The following is a 16,457-nucleotide window of genomic DNA, read 5'->3' as shown; positions in this document are numbered from 1 at the left end:
AAAAATTCTACCTGCATATATCGTAACTTTTGTTGTGTTATACAGCTGAACTGCGCAGAAATAACTTCTCAAGCATCTGTACCGGCTACGTATTGGTTAGATCATAAGTGAAGTCAGGCTTGAGGAGGCTGTATGAATGAACGAATGAACTCATAGCTCAGGCAGGTTTTAGAGTTTCTGTCTGTAAAGTGGAATGATTTTAATAATATTGGTAGGTTGTTGCATGATCTTAAAGTTTACACTTGAGAAGCTGCCTGACTATCATTGTGGAGGACACCAGCCTTCTTGCCTTGGAACCAGATGAATGTGAAAGCTCATGTTTCATTTGCTCTTGCAGGATGTGTTTGGCCGCCCTCCCATTCAAACAGATTTCCACCCGTCCTTGTTCCTGCTGGGCCAATCACAGCTGTTTACCTAATGTAGGGAGGGTTGTACAAGGGAGTGTGGTTGAGGCATTTTTGTACTTTGGTGCTACGTCACACATTTCACTAGTTGTAGGGATGTAAGGGTGGCACGTTGTTGCCCTTTGAAAATCAACAATGAACAGCGAGGTTCTACTGGTATCTACTGCTACCAGTGATTGGTTGAACAGGATAAAGGAATTTGATGAAGTTGACTTGACCCCAGAGTAGATTTGTGGTGCTCTACGACTATGAATTGTCTGCTATAAATTTACCAATAGTTGTCGAGTGAGTCTTTCTAACATTACAGATGATTATAAAGAGTGATCATTATGTAAAACCTATCAGATTTATTTGTGTACTAAACACCTCACATAGGTTTTAACATGTTGAAGTGCTGCTGACGGGATAAAACATCAGCCTCAGTGATACGTGAGAATTAGCCGTTTATGCTAACGACTGTCATTTCCAACAAACTGAAGAAAGTCTAAAGATTAGGTGCACATAGTATTTTTTTTTTCTCAGCTTTCAGTGGTATTTAGCCCTGTTCCCTTTAAAATTTAAATTTAGTCAAATAAAACAAACAAAAAAAAAGCTGAAAGTGGACCTTGAGTTGAGATGATTTTACTACATATGAAGGAAACCTCTCAGCAGATATTACCAAACAAGGCAGCTGCTAACTAGTATCCCAAATTCCAGGATAAAAAAGACAATTATTTTTTTATCTGTACCTTTCAGTACAACACTTTTAGGAAAGAAAAGAAGAAATGTCTCAAGTTTATGGTTTGTATTACATTCATGAAAAGCATTTTGGAGACGGAGCAAGCTGTAAATGTTGACCAAACATGTGCACGACTGTGTCTTCACACACAAACTCTAACATACAACAGGCACATTTTTCAGCTACATATTTATGCCTCCGTGTCAGGTGGTTTGGAGCAGAGGCCTCAGGGATGCAGACTGACAACGCGAAGGTCATGAGTTCCATGGACAAACTGAGAAATCTCAACTGAGATCTCGAGCGCATGAAATCTAAAACTTCCTGCATTCTGTCCAACGCTACAGAGGAGAAAAGTAATCCTATGGTTGGACGTGTGCTGCTGTGTTTTGATGCATGAACATTGTGTGAAATGCCTTTCCAAGCACAGCGCAGCCTACCGAGGCCGGTTTTAGCAGAGCGTCAGCCGACTTGGACGTGTCTTGGCACCGGAACAAAATATGAGCTGGCTCAGGCCCATGTGTGGCTTCCACGTTCAACTGTGTGTTTAAGACGTGGCCCCGGACAAATCTGGGATGAACATCAGCTGCAGTTAGCGGCACTCAGGTTAGCTTTGAGCCAGTGTCAGCCAGGTGCGTCATTTATCATCAGCGTGACAACCAGGTGTCCTAGAATAAGGCCTGTATTGGGTCAAGGCATTTTGGCTGCTGGGGATCACTTGAACTGCACTGACTCTGTCCTGAATAGACTTCATTTCTGTTGTTAAGCAGGACAGAATGAAGCAAACATCATTTCTGTGTGGGTCTCCGGGCATCACAGTTTCTGTTTTTGTGTGTTTTCTGATATTCCAGCTGACAAACATGAAGGATCGACTGATGTGGGTTTTCCAGGTCCGATGCCGATTATTGGAAGCGATGTACGTTAAATGTAATGTTTTAACAACACGTGATAGCAGGGAGGCTGTGATTTATAACTAGGATTCATCATTAACAAGGGTGACTATACCTGAATATGTAAAACAGAAATAGGAGGGATTAAATCAGGACACTGTCCTCTGTTTATGTGGGATTAAATGAGCTTGATCAGTTTGTCTCCTGCAGTTACGTCTGTTGTTCTTCTCTACCTTCTTAATCTTTCACTGTTCTGCTGCCTTTGATGCCTACTCAGTTCCATATCTTAAAGCATTTTCATTAATTACTGTATTCCAGACTCTGTTTCAGGTTAATCTGTGCCTGCCTTCTAAGTTAGCCACTAGCCGTTAGCGTAGCCTTAGTCGCATTGAGAGAAGCCAACTTCCTGGTTTGTGGCAACGACTTGTGTTCCTTGCTCAGTGTTTGCCGTCTCTGCTTGGGAGACATTTCAGAGATCACAGAGTGATGAAAGACAGAGAGAGGAGGCGATATCAGACCTGAAGTAGCGCATTAGGTTTATCGATAATTGGTCAACAAAAATACAGATACCGATAATTGGAAAAAGGTCAAATATTGGCCACGATAATGGACCAGGCCAATAACTGGTCCCTCAGCCATACATAACTGTACCATCTTTAATGTGTTGCTGGTAGCCACTGGCCACCTCGCACTGGTTGGACTAGGCAGCTCCCACGTCCAACACAAAAGCAGTGGAGTGACTTCCATGCAGTGACCCCCTGAACACTTCATCCCGAGCGAGTGGATCTCCAGGGCGTGCGCGGCGTCCCGTCACTCCTCCGAACGAGGGATCCCTCAGAGTGCAGCATGTCACAGTTGGCACAGGAAGGCCTGAGCCCAGCACATTTAATTAGCCAAGCTGTCTTGGCATTGGATGGGAGGGGGGGACACACACAGTGACGAGTCATCAACATCACCAAGGGTGCGGCGCTGCCTCGCTGCCGTACCGCAAAACTTAGCAGCAATATAGTATAATGAAAGAAGATGGGAGTTTTGATTGCGAAAGTAATGCAGCAAAAATGAGCTGCATCAACGTGTAAGGCGCGTTTTCTGTCTGGGTTTAAAGTAGCAGAGATGAGGGAGCCACATTAGTGCTCCACATGTCTGTAGTTATCATTCAAGTCAATGTGCAAGGACTGAATGGGGGGAAAAATGACTGTTGCTATGAAAAAAAGGAAAGTTAGGAGAAACAGTTTGGAAGAAACCATTCTGACATCCCTTTTTCCTGTAGCTGCCTGCATGTGAGGAGCCCACCCCACCTCAGCTGTAGTGAGGAGAGCCCAGTCCAGGCAGCCAGCAACCAGCGCGTCTCTGCCTACCAATAGGCATGCTCGGCTCAGGCTCTGTGCAGTGCTCTCAGTCTCAGCAGCTGAAGCTGGGCGCAGGGGAACTGCGACGGCCGCGCCAAGCATCTTCCCAGGTATGCGTCTCTCCCGCCGCTACGCCCTTATTCGTTTTCTTTTTTCTTCTTTTTTCCAAAATTTTCATTGCAATGTTACGGCATCTCCTTGCTGCATGCTGTTTCCCGCTCTGCCGACACTGGCTCATTTCTAGGGAGGGGTTGCTGTGTCTCCTATAATTTTTTTTTTTGTGTGTGTGTGTGTGTGTGTATGTATCACGTAGCCTCCGTGGTAGCGCAGTTCAGCGGGTCTTGGTAAACAGTCAGCAAAGAAGACGCATCTGCAAATAAAAATTAAAAAAAAAAAAAAAAAAAATTAAAAAAAAAAAAAAAAAGCCCTCCTCGCGTCAACTTGCACACACCTCAAAAATGTTCGCCCTTCGACAAGATCCGCGCCGAGCCGCCGCCGCTGCTGGTGGTGGCGAGGCGGGGATGATGTGCGCTCACTGCTGTACTGCGTGCATTTCTCCTGCATTTTTTTTTATTTTTTATTTTTTTGGTAAATGCAACGTGGGTTTATGATTTGATCCAAGCGGGTGAAAACATGACTGTATTTTCAAGTTGCATTGCGTGCAGGTAGAGGTTTTTTTTTTTTTTTTTCCAAATCCCCCTGGTAGGCGCTGGACTTGCGGCACTGGGTGAAGCAGGTACCTGGAGCTGATTTGAAAAAAAAAAAAAAATCATTTCATAGCAGTCAATTTTTATGTAGGCTGTGCCCTATAACGCTGCAGCAAGGGGCTATAATAGGTCATGCTGTGTATGTATAATGTATCCATCTATCACAACAGTGATATTTTATTGATAAGTGTTGGTGTTATGATACCAAGGATCTATTTCAAATCATTATTCATTCATACAGTGAGTTATCCAGGGGAAATGATGGGGAGGGAAGGTGTTTTTTTGTTGTTTTTTGGTTTTGCAAGGAATCTGATAGTTAACGTGCTGAACTTGTGCTTTGAATGACTTTTCCATGATTAGCCTGATCTGTGGCTGCTCTGTTTTCCCTGTCACTAGGTAAGATGTAGGTACACTCCCTTAGCAGTTAGGGTGGTGCTGCCTGCTAGTGCTGATGTGTTACAGTGGCCACTACCTGTGCATGCAGTCTTGGCCTGGCTGTACATTGGGAGGGGTGGAGGGGGGGCTCCCTTCTTCCTTTCAGCTCCAGGAGGATGCTTCTTGGGTTGGGTGCTTGCTCAATAAAACTATGTGTTTTTTTTGTTTTTTTAAAAATGAAGTTGAAAGTAAATCCACCTTCCAAGTTGCGTGTTTAAGGCTGTGCGGTGAAAGTTGTCAATGGAAGCACATAAAAATGGATTTACAATGACTCAACTCTTCAGGGCGGTGATTATCAGCTAACGAATGGCCCGAGCAGCAACTTTTTACAACATCTGACCTTATTGTTTGTCCTCCTCATACAACAAAGATGCCACGTCCAGCGCCGTATCAGTGGCGTGCACGCGAGAATACGGTTGTGTTGTAGTTATTAATGGTAGTTTTGTTGTTGCTATGCAAAAAAGGGGCTCATGTGCCATATTTCCACTGCAATCATTTGAAGCTGTGACCTTGTCAAAAAAAAAAAAAAAAAAAAAGAGCCACTGTATGGTTCGCTCTGGTTCTCTCGGATGAAATTCTGTGTTAAAGGAAGCTACTTTTCCACACGAGTCCGTCCTCACTGAGCACGGCTGCTTCTGGATTTGGCTAATTCAAGAAGCCCTTGAGTTGATTTTTTGCTGCATTTACCACACTACCTATTCGCTCCACTTGAAGAGCCAGGAATAGTTGGAGGACTTATACATCAGAAGCCCTGATTCCAGCATGCTGATTTTTAATGTTATTTTAGGCTCTGCTCGTAGGCTCGTCTCGTCAGTGAAGTTCCAATGACATTAATAAATTGGCTTATCTATTTTTCACATGTGTTGTCCTTGAAAATATGGTCTCACACACACATACACGCACATACACACACACACAGCGTGGACTTAAAGTGGAGATTTTCTGCTGAGCTTCATACATGTGGACAGTATTAATTATCTGCAGGCTATAGGCTGATCTCAAGTGTTGCAGTGAATCATACTGAGTAAAATAAGCTCCCACACCGGGGGCAAGTCCTAACTGCAAAGTGGACAAAGTTATGGAGGGAGAATCGTTAAGGTCACCTTAAGGTCAAGAGGAGAAGACAGAATTTTCCAAATCATTTGAATGCAGTGATCCTTTATGTAATACATGCTTTGAATAGATGTGCAGGAAACAAACTTTTTGTGACTGTGTAGTTCAGAGCTGCAAAAAATTTACTCAGTTGGTTGATTGAAAGACAGATTTTTTTAAAGTATTGGTATTAGGGATTGATTGTTTCAGTCTTGTTTGCTGGTTCCAACTTCTTCTATCGATGGACTTTCTGCTTGTCTTTGTCAATTGTGATTGAAAATTAGATATATGTTGACTTTGGACTGTTGGCAGATTGAAACAAGCTTATTGATTTATGGATGATGAATCTATTAATCAGGAAAAATAATCAGACAGATCGCTTGATAATGAAAATGCTGGTTAACTGAGGTCTGAACACTGTCAATCTCTGTAAGTATTAACAGTTTTTAATCTAATTTAATGCCATCTGATGTCAAGACAGTTATTTTTATATTTTCCCATCAATACTCTGGGATTTCAACCAAATATCAATGAAAACAAGGGATTTATGTAACTTTAACATCTACTGAAATTGAATTGTATTTTCATTTCAAAGCAATGATAAAGTATTGCCCAGAAAAGAACTACAAATTAGTTTTTATTGGCTTTTGAGATAAGCCAGGGTCTGTCATTACTAACAAAAGTGACAAGTCGCATATGAGCTTATTTGAATGTACTGATTTATCAACAGTATGAAAATAGTGCATTTATGTTCAAGCACACCATGACAACAGGTATTCTGTCCTGATAACTCGAAGAGATGTGGAAAAACAACATTTTCAGTCCTATCTGCATATCTTTGGATCACATTCAGTTACTTTTGGTCACATGATCTGTGTACATAGTTTATCTGTTCATGAATTACCATGGAGTTGTAGCAGCTGCAGTTTCAGGTAAAGAAAGAAATTAAGGTGTTTGATCAAATCTGACAAAGTCTCGCCCAAAAACTTTAAATGAGTGGAGGTATGTAAGTCTATTTTAACACTAAAGTCTTTGATTCAACACTGTACTTGTCCTTTAAGTGACACCTTCACAATAGAAAATGAAAAGCAAGCCACTATTCAAGTCCAAACATGATTAGCCAAAATGCTAATGTGTGCAAAGCCTTTGATCACTGCGTTACTGTTTTATAAGCCATGCACTGTCATCTCCAGGCAGGACAGACTGTTATAGCCACTAATTAATATATCAGACAGGCAGGCCTGGTTGTGCATACACATGCACATGCAAACAAATGAACAACTAACAAGTGGAGGAACTTAACAGAGTAGACATTCAAATTTAGTTCAAGTAGTCATAAAACATTGTTCTTTTTTTTTTTTAAAACTACTTGTTGCTGTATATTTAGAGCTGAAATGAATAGTTAATTATGAGATGAATCCATTAATAAACAAAAATGAGTCTACATCAAACTAATCATAAGCTATTATGATATTGGATTAGTTGTTTAAGACTTTTTATGTACAAAAATGCACCAGCTTCCACTTGTACATTCTGAGGATTTGATGTTTTTCCTCATTTTATGAAATGTAAATGTAGTATTTTCAAGTTTTTGACTGAAAACTAGTAAGTGAGGGATGAAAGTGTGATAGACACATGACTGTTTCAAGACAATAATCATCAGAATAAACGATTATTCATCATCACTTGAAATTCCAGTTATATAACATCTGAAACACCTGGAAGTAATTTGCTTTGCACCATTTATTAAAGGAACCGTCACTACAGTCGGAGAGAGTCGCTGAAAACACAAGAAATAGCTGCTTTGTTGTTGGAAAGTTTTGGTTTGGTTGGTTTTGGCTGATGCTATTCTTTTTATGTATGTTTTTTTTTAAAAACTATTTTCAGAAATGTGTGATAAAATTGTAAATGTAGAAAGTAATACAAGTTGGGACTGTGTTGCATTATAACATCGAATCTTAGCGATATATAAAAACAAACGAGCTTTTGTTAGTTGAACTTTTCCTTTCAGTTCTATTCAAAATGTAATGTTCATTGTAGTTTTTTTTTGCTAACTTGGCAAGTCAGACATCAACTTTGAACATAGATTTTATGAACCAGGGACTGAATCACTTTAATTACAAGTAGTAAATGTACCATTTCCCCCCCCAGTGTCATCACGACATAAGAAATACGAGCAACTGAAGCACTTACAACACACATGAGAAGCACACGTTATGTGAAGTATCTTCTATAGAATATTCCTTTTTTCCTGCATTTGTCAACACACAGGTTGTTTGCAGCTGTATTAAGTTAGGAAAATGGCAAATAAACGATGCAGCGGTAAGGATTACTTATGTCTGCTGAGGTATTAAATCTCCTGTTTTTGCTTAATGTTGGAGAATTTCTTGTATGTATGTGCAACTGTCTGTTAGTGACAGAACAGCATTTTATGTCCGCATGCACAGATAAGCGAATCTGTCCAAATGCTGCACCGAGTGTCTGGAGAACAATATGTGATTGTCATGACTGATGACGAATGTTCCACCTAGAACCTGCCTGTATTGAGGCTGAATCACCTTTTCCACTATGCTGCTGTCTGACAAAGGGTAGAGTAATCATTATGTAGGCAGTGGCTTAACGGGATAAGAGCAACTCTCAATCTAGCAATTCTTCTATTAGACAATGGCTTTAGACACTTTGGAAAGATGATAAAACGTCTTTGGGTGGAACAAAGGGTGTGGCTAATAACACGCATTTTCTGGTTTCTCCACTTGGGAGCGATTTGTCCGATTTTCAGACAATTGAACGGAATTAGACTGCACTACGGAATAAAAATAAATGTTGTACCTTTATAACTTTAGCTGTGTGTTCCAGAGTTGCAGGATTACGTGTGCACAAAAGACCGTGTTATGTTTAGCACATGCTCATGTTTAATTTAAGACAACACATAGCACGTGCAGAATAAGTAGCACAATCTTGAAAGGGAACATTTGTTCTCTGAGATCAGCTTTGAAAATGACACATCCTTGGTTTAGGTGCATGCAGAAATAATGTGTTACCTATTCCCTCCCCTGTCCTCTCTTTAGTGATGGCCTCTGCTGAGCAACCGTGCTCCAGCTTCCACCAGCAGCACTGCGCATAAGGCAACACACCCACCTTTGCCCTCCTGCCCAGAAGTGAGAGAGACACCACCATGTACAGTGTGGAGGACCTCCTCATTTCGCACGGATATAAATTGCCCAAGAGCGGCCCTCCGTCTGCCACGCCTTATGACAAGCGCCCTGCTGATTGCCAGCGTGAACTCGTGGACAACAGGGCTGGTCGGGGGACACTGAACGGGTATGAGGCGGACCGGGGGGCATCTATCACAGGCATCTACGGCAGCAGGCAGGCGCTGGTGAAGGGCTACCCCACCACGGACAACGAGTGCGGGGAAAGAAACCAAAGGAGAAAAGAAATCGGCATCGGTATCCTAGGTGACGCTCAGCCCTTGGGTGATTCTCTCGCCACGGATAGTGGGTGAGTGGGGTTTTTTTTTTCCCTCTCTTTTGCGATCCCCCACACCCTTTACCTTCCCTTTTTTTTCTCCTCTCCCCCCTTCTCACTGGGGCCCTTCAGTATTGCATGCAAAAGTGAGTCTGCACTGCGCAGGGTTTTTTTTTTTCTCCTCCTCTTCCCTTCCCCTCCTTCCAGAGCTGCAGAACACTGTGGCTGCAGCAGCACTACTGACATATCTTATGCTGGGATATGAGGAATTATGAAAGGTGGCTTTGCGCTCGTTTGAGTTGTTTACATGCTTGCGCAGAGACATGGCTCGCGTCTCTGTGGAACCCACCCATGCACCGGTGTCGTCTCCACAGCCTCGACCAGGCAGGCAGATGTAAACAGCAGCACTAGACAGTGAGCAAACTGAGGAGGACTGAACATGCCTCAAGACAGGCGCGTAATCACTCCACTGTAAACACTGGCACACTGAATCACGCCCAGCACGTGCTCTGTGATGTAAGCATGTTGCTGGGCAAGTGTGCACAGCGCGGCTCCCCTCAACCATACAGTAGCATATGCTGCTGAGGATGATCCATTGACTTTGCTGCTTAAATGAATGAGTACAATGACTAACAGTGATTTAGTGCAGTGCGGATATTAGATGGAGCTCTTCAAAAGGGCAGTTGTAATTCAGCCTTTTTTCAGTTATTAGACTGCACATTTTAGAAACTTACATTGTAATACGTATTTAGATTTTTATGGCTACACGTGTATGTTTTCTTTTAACGGCACTGCAAATCACTGAGGCTGTTTTGTGTTATGAATCAACTACACTGGGAAAAATGCAATCACTGATTTATTTTATCTGAAAGATTAGATGGTTATATTTGAATTTCAACAAGCATTTCAAACCCACACTCCCTCTCTCATTATACTCGACTGTCATCGGGGTGGCTTAAAACGTGCTTGGATGTGACTGATGACCTGGGGATATTCATGGAAATCACAGTGTTTCCTCTGCTCCAACACAGCAAGAAAATTATGAGGGCTGCGTTAGAAAATCAGAAAATTAAAATTACAGTGTAATTGGACAAAATGACCCTTGTGAGCACAAAGAAAAGCAGCTCTTTTTTTTTTTTTCCCCCACTGGAACTATTTAGTATGCCATATCTAAAATAATTGTTTTGGCATATTCAACATGCATTACAGCCATATGCTGAACCTAAGAGGTAAATATGGAACCATAACTAAAATTATCTCCAGGCAGCACTGCTTTATCAGGCTGTAGTGGAACCACTGTCTTGGACCTGCCAACAATAACTCGTCACACAGTTGCCATTTTACATTAGTTTCATCAAGCACTTTTAAAATTACAGGATTGCGTTTGATATTACATTTTTTTCCCTAGCAACAATCAAAAAGGCACTCCTCTGCTGATTTTCTCCTGAGTTGCACACAGTAAAGCTGAATTGAAGTTCATTCTTTATCGCATGTATTGCTTAATGTTTATTGTAATGCTGTATTTACCAAAAAAGGGCAGTTTTGATCTTGAGGTATGTGATGAAATAAACGTGGTAAAGAAACACATCTCAGGCAATGGGATGTTTTACTTAGGCTTTCTTTAACAGCCACAGTTGCTGTCCAGATGACCAGCTTCCAAGATAAGGTCAGCACAATTTAATATGCAGATCATATTGCAGTAGCATCACAATTTCATGGTGTCTTCAAGGGACTTTGGAGCCGCTGACTTAAGCACTTCTGTCTCATATGTGCTGGCTCTCCTTGATTAAGTTGTGTTGGAAAGCCAATACTGCCAAAGCCAAAACACATGCTTGGGTGTGGAATGGACATGTCACTTTTAATGTTTAACAATGATCAAATCCCAAAAGGATGGCACTGGTTTATTACACTACCATAGAAACTGAGATAATACTATTTGGGATATGTTTTGTTTTTATTTTTATTGTGTGTCTAAACCTAATAACTGTGTGTTGGATGTTACTCATCTTACAACTTCTGTAACAAAAGAAAAATTGTGATATGAGTCAATGAAGATTTAGTCCCCCTCACTGTCTTTCTGTCACACTGTGACTGCCTTATTAACGCTGATCTTATCATCTTTTAGGTTCTACGATGTTCCTAGTTTGACTTATTCAGAGCCACTGAGCCATGATGAGAGGGATGTTTCCTACTGGCGGAGGCGAGGCCAGGACTTCAGCATCCTTCTGGACTACGCTGATGGCAGGGAGCTGAGGGCCTCTGCTGGAGCATGGAGGCCACAAGCCCTGATCACAGCAGAGGAATACAGGGCAGAGAGGCAAGCGCAGCAGCTATGGGAGGACATTTCCTGGTTAAGGGACCCGGACGCAGGCCCTGGTCAGCTAAGGGTGACTGGGGAGAGGAAGTGCCAGAGCCTTGGTACAGAGGAGTGGAGGCCTGCTGTGGGCCTGGGGAGGCAGCTGTCAGATGGGGATGGGGAAAGGTGGGCTCTGGAACAGTACCGCCTGAGGACACCTGAAGGGTTTTTTCACCCTAGAACTAAAGCAAAGTCTCAGTCTCTCCCCAGAGTTTTGTCACCTGATGGAGGTGACGGCAGAGAGCTCATTCTATCGAGGCCTAGCCTACCTGATAGACAACAGCGGCTAAACAGCACTGTCTTCTCTGGGCCGTACAGTAGGTACATCTATGGTGGTGGCAGGGACCGTTGGGGAAGGAATCTTGGGCCAAGCAGCCATGTTGCACTTTTACCAAAGCCCAGGTTTAGTAGGCCTTTAAAGCCTCCGTCATATGAGATTCACCAGCAGACTAGGGGTAGCGCAGAAATGCTTGCTATTGACCAGGGTGCCAAACAAAAAGACAGGTCCATCTATTATCCAAGGGGTGGGGAGCTGAGACAAGACTATTTCGCACAACACTCTGCCATCTCTGGAATGGAGCCCCCTGGCTACATCCCACCCCCATCTTATAAAAGAGCCCTACCCCCAAGAGCAGTTTCAATCAACCGCAATGAAATGGCAAGCTTTAGATGGAGGGCAGAAGCTTTGCAGATGCCCCATTCAGATCCTGGAAGGTGGCTTTCTAGACAGGCAAGTTGCTCCTGGCTGGAACATTATGGAGAACGTGCTGCATCCTATCGAAAACAGGTAAGCTCTGGACATGAAGAACAACCAGGTCATGGCCGTCAATTACCTACTGAAGACCCAAGAGTGAAGCAAATCTCAGGAGGGCCTAGCGGGAATTCTCTCACTGACTCAGACAAGATCCGTAACATCAACAAAGAGATTCCGTCCGCTAAGATTTTAGGACAATCTACACATGATAGTGCCTTTCCTCCCCAACAGGGGCCAGCTCTCAATACTGAAACCCGCAAAACAGCTCTCACTGACAACGACAGCAGTAGTCGATGGTGCAACAGGGGAATCAAAAAAAGTGACAGTGTAGCTCCTGAACAAAATCGTAGTCAGTTTTTTCCTTCATCTATTCTGGGTAAACCACCACCACCCCCATGTAAGCCGGCTGACCAGGGTGTCTCTGAAACTGTGACAGAGGTAAAGAAGGTGGAACAACCTGAACCACCAGAGAAAGACAAATCCAAGAATCTAAAAAAGAGACTTAGTGAAACAATTTTTTGTTTGGTGTCTGTCCCTGTTACTCCGCAGCTCACTGGGACAATCCGTGATCAGAATAACAATAATGAGAAATCACCAGACCCAGCGGACAGTCCTAGTGACAACAAAACTGGCCATTTAACAAACCAAAGTCTCCAAAGCACATCTTCAGCTGAAGCTGAGCTGCAAGCACTGACTGGTAGCATAGCGAGCAGCAAAACAAGCAGTAGAGCGAGCAGCAAAATGTTCAAAAAACTACCCTGTAGACCCCCTAAGATAAATCATTACAAGGAGCTGAAGCTGTCGGGATCCTGGCCTGCAAACCAGTATCGAGACCAGGAGACACAAACCAGCCCAGAGGCCCGAAAACCTGCCCCTGAAAACAAGGAAGCACAACAAGACCCTGTTCCTCCTGGCACTGAAGGCGCTCCTGATAGCAGCGGTGTAGTGGGCACTGCCTTCAGTTTTCCTATAAAGGGAGTGAAGAGCCTGAAATTGTCAAGCAACAGCGCCTTCTCCCTGACCTCCACCTTCTCCAACCAGCTGAACAAGAGCACAGCTCAGCAGCCAGCAGTACCACCCTCAGGAAATGTGGAGGAGACCAAACCAGCAGCAAACAGCGGGCAGGAAGCATTTGAACAGTTCCTACTAAAACCGATCACCCAGCGACCATGGGATGCTGTCAAAGAGCTGGAGACCATCAAAAAAGAAGTCCAGGAGCAACAGCAGCAGCAGAGCAGCAAACAACCCAGTGTTGACAAGTGCATAGAAGACCTCAATGAGGCCTACAAGGACATCTTGGAGCTAGGCACTGCCAGCAATAAAGTCCCAAATGGTTCTGTTCAAATCCCTGAGCGAATCAAAATCCGATTGACATCAGAACCTCTCAACAAGCCCAGCAGCCTTAGGCGCAGTGCAGTAAGCTGGTCTGTTGACCCAGAATACAGGGAAGTGAAGAGCGCCTTCTCCAGGCCTGCAACAAAATCGGTAACCTTCAGCAAGCAGCTTAGAGAGGAGCTCCCGGTCCCACCTCGGGAGACTGGCTTCAGAGAATACAGGGTTGTGGCTCATCTTTCGCGAAGACGGAGCAACGACGGCAGGACAGTGAAACTAGACCTGCCAGATGAGCCTATCGAGACACCGCTTTGTGACTTCAGTCCGACAACGAACACCACAGCAGCTGAGGTGCCGTGGGCGGATCGACAGCCCATGCAGGATGCCTCTACGCTCACTAGTCCTCCTGATTATGAGGACATTTGCCAGACTTTGCGTCAGTCTAGAGACCCAGCGGATGCCAATAAAGCGTCCGCAGGCAGACCTAATGACACAGAGCCTCTTCAAGATATCGGTGTTGAATCAGAGGAGGAGTGCCCTATTTGTAAAAGAGAACTTGAGAATCAGATGAGACAGGGTCCATTGCCTCCACTTCACGAGGAGAACAGCTCAGACAGCTCGACCAATCAAAATGGCAGTCCACCACAACACGCAGCGTTGGAAAGCCCAGCTGAAGATACAAAAGCAGAGGAGCCGAATGAGTCTAGTTTGAATCAGTCAGGGTCTGAACTGTGTGCTGAAACAAGGGAGCAGGATTCACTGACACAGGAAAATGTGGGAGAGAGTGAAAAAGCAGAGGATGCTCAGGCAGAAAACTTGAACAGTTTATGTACAGTTGATTCTGCCGAGAGCATACCAGCAAATGGAGCTACAGAGGATCTCTCCTCTGCATCCACAGTGTTAGCAACTGATCTGCCTACAGACCCCCAAGTCACAGATGAACAGAGTGCTAGTGAAACAGTAGCTAAGGAAGTAGAATTAGAAGAGAAGGAAGCCACACCTGAAGGCAGTGCAGACAAACAGACAGCTGAAACGAAATGTGAGGGACTAGACAATACAATGCCTGATGACAAGCAGGAGCAAGATAAGAAGCCATTTGCTGTCCCGGAGCACAGACTTGCTCTACGGACTCATCTGGGGCGAGACCACCCAGGGTTACCAGAGTTTCCGCCAGACAGACTGCCACTTTCAGTTCCCCCAAACCTGGACCGCAGACTATCTCTTAGCTTGGAGGGGGAGAGGAGGAGCAGGGGGCCCTCCCATCGAATCGAGGCGTTGCAGAACAAGCTGGCGATTTCCCCAGGTCGCGTGGCAGTTGAGCGAATGGCCCGGATGAGGGAGGTGGATGTTATGTATCGTATGAGGCGCCTGAGCATCAGGAGTACTGACTCTGGGGAGGGGGAGGCAGAGACAGAGGGGGAGGCAGAGGGGGAGGGCAAGGAGGAACAAGCGGAGGAACGAGTGGAGGAGCTCCACCCTGCTCCTCAGGGAGACAAAGAGAACAATCAAGAGGTCACCCATTCACAGCAGGTCTCTGAGGAGACAGTGTTGCAAGATGAGGAGGAGTCATCTCTCTCAGGTAAGATAACAAAACTAGGAAATTAATCTTCAGGGATATTTGAAAAGAGCGTCAAATTTAACGAACCAACTGTACAGCTTTACAAACTTATCCACATTTCAAAATTATCCAGGGTAGTATTTAACATAATGAATGTATTTCCCGTGTGGTTCCTGGCCCACACAGATTTGGAAGACCATATTCAGAAGAAAAAGGAAAATATCAACACAGCCGCTTAAAATATTTGTTCAATGCAACGTGCAATTTCCCTGTTGCTATCCACTGATTTATTATGCATGCTTCAGGACGACTGCAGACTAAACCACAAGAGTACATGATAATTTTATTTAAATGCTGAAAGATGTATGAGAAAGTGAGGCATCCACAGGAAATTCTAAGCATACAGCTATTTAGAGAACAGTCATTTTTATGCTAAACAAGTCAATTTGATCAAAATTGAGACATCAAACTGTTTAAGACAGATAACTGAGCCTCATGTTTACTTACTGACTGTTTTTCATGTTGTGTGGGCATTTTTGTCACCCATCGTAAAATTCCAAATTTACAAGATAGCCTGTTGTCTCATGTAAATATGGGAGCACAAGAGAGCGTGAAATTTTATAAATGCATTGTGACAAATTATCAAAACTGAAGAAACTGTCAGTGGGCCTTGTTGTTTAACACCTCTCCACAAGATGGTGTCACTGCCCAAACATAGTGGAAGTTTTGTGCCCTCAGGAAATGATCAAGTGTATGTCTAATTTTTTTCACTGTTCTATCAAAAGTGAGTTATTTTTGACTGTGATAGATATTGTAGCTTAATGCTCTTTGTCAGATTAGATCATTTTGCTGCTGACAATGTTAGATTAAAAAGCATACACTTTTGTAAATGAATATTTTTCTTCTTCACGTCCCAGAACCCCATGATCCCAGCCGAGGGGAGACAGTGTAGAAAGACTGCGTCCATCATCTCCATCTGAGGTTTTTAGCTCCAACACTGTGACCTGGCTGCCTACTAGAATGCCTTCATCTCATCTTGACACTGAAATGGCCTTCTTGTCCGACAAGAGCATTGTGTACACCCTCACCCTCGGCGCTGCGTTGACTACTAAGAGTGCTGTTCCACTGCCAAAGGGAGGTGCCCCCTTTAACTTGTGGGGCAACTTCCACCCCGAAATCCCTCCCCAGCCTTCCCAAACTGACTTCCCACTACCCCATCTGTCCTCCATGCCCAGGCCCATCCTCTTATAGGGTTTCTACTAGTTAGTCTTCTTGTAGCGGCTTGTCCTTTCTATTCTATCCTCCCTATGCTTTTCTCATTGGCAGACATTATGCAATTGTGTCGTGCATACTAGAACTTCGAGAACGTACCTTTTTTCGCACACTGAACGAATCTG

General features: G+C 43.8%; 1 protein-coding gene across 1 annotated transcript; it reads left to right on the top strand.

Moving 5' to 3' along the window:
* Positions 1-8,767: 8,767 nt before the first annotated feature.
* jcadb (junctional cadherin 5 associated b) lies at positions 8,768-15,299 on the top strand. Its single transcript, XM_008299627.1, has 3 exons — positions 8,768-9,093; positions 11,186-15,081; positions 15,247-15,299. Exons 1-3 carry the CDS (start codon positions 8,768-8,770, stop codon positions 15,297-15,299), a joined length of 4,275 nt encoding a protein of 1,424 aa, XP_008297849.1.
* Positions 15,300-16,457: the final 1,158 nt, after the last annotated feature.

Source organism: Stegastes partitus, unplaced genomic scaffold, assembly GCF_000690725.1.
Source record: "Stegastes partitus isolate 25-593 unplaced genomic scaffold, Stegastes_partitus-1.0.2 Scaffold1438, whole genome shotgun sequence".
Taxonomy (NCBI): Eukaryota; Metazoa; Chordata; class Actinopteri; family Pomacentridae; genus Stegastes; species Stegastes partitus.
This window is presented reverse-complemented; position numbering and strand designations above follow the sequence as displayed.

Excerpts from the sequence above, each read along its gene's own strand:
- jcadb (XM_008299627.1), top strand. The coding sequence starts at position 8,768 with ATGTACAGTGTGGAGGACCTCCTCATTTCGCACGGATATAAATTGCCC. Across the intron at positions 9,094-11,185 it reads TCTCTCGCCACGGATAGTGG|GTTCTACGATGTTCCTAGTT; the intron begins GTGAGTGGGGTT and ends ATCATCTTTTAG. Across the intron at positions 15,082-15,246 it reads GGAGGAGTCATCTCTCTCAG|ATTTGGAAGACCATATTCAG; the intron begins GTAAGATAACAA and ends TGGCCCACACAG.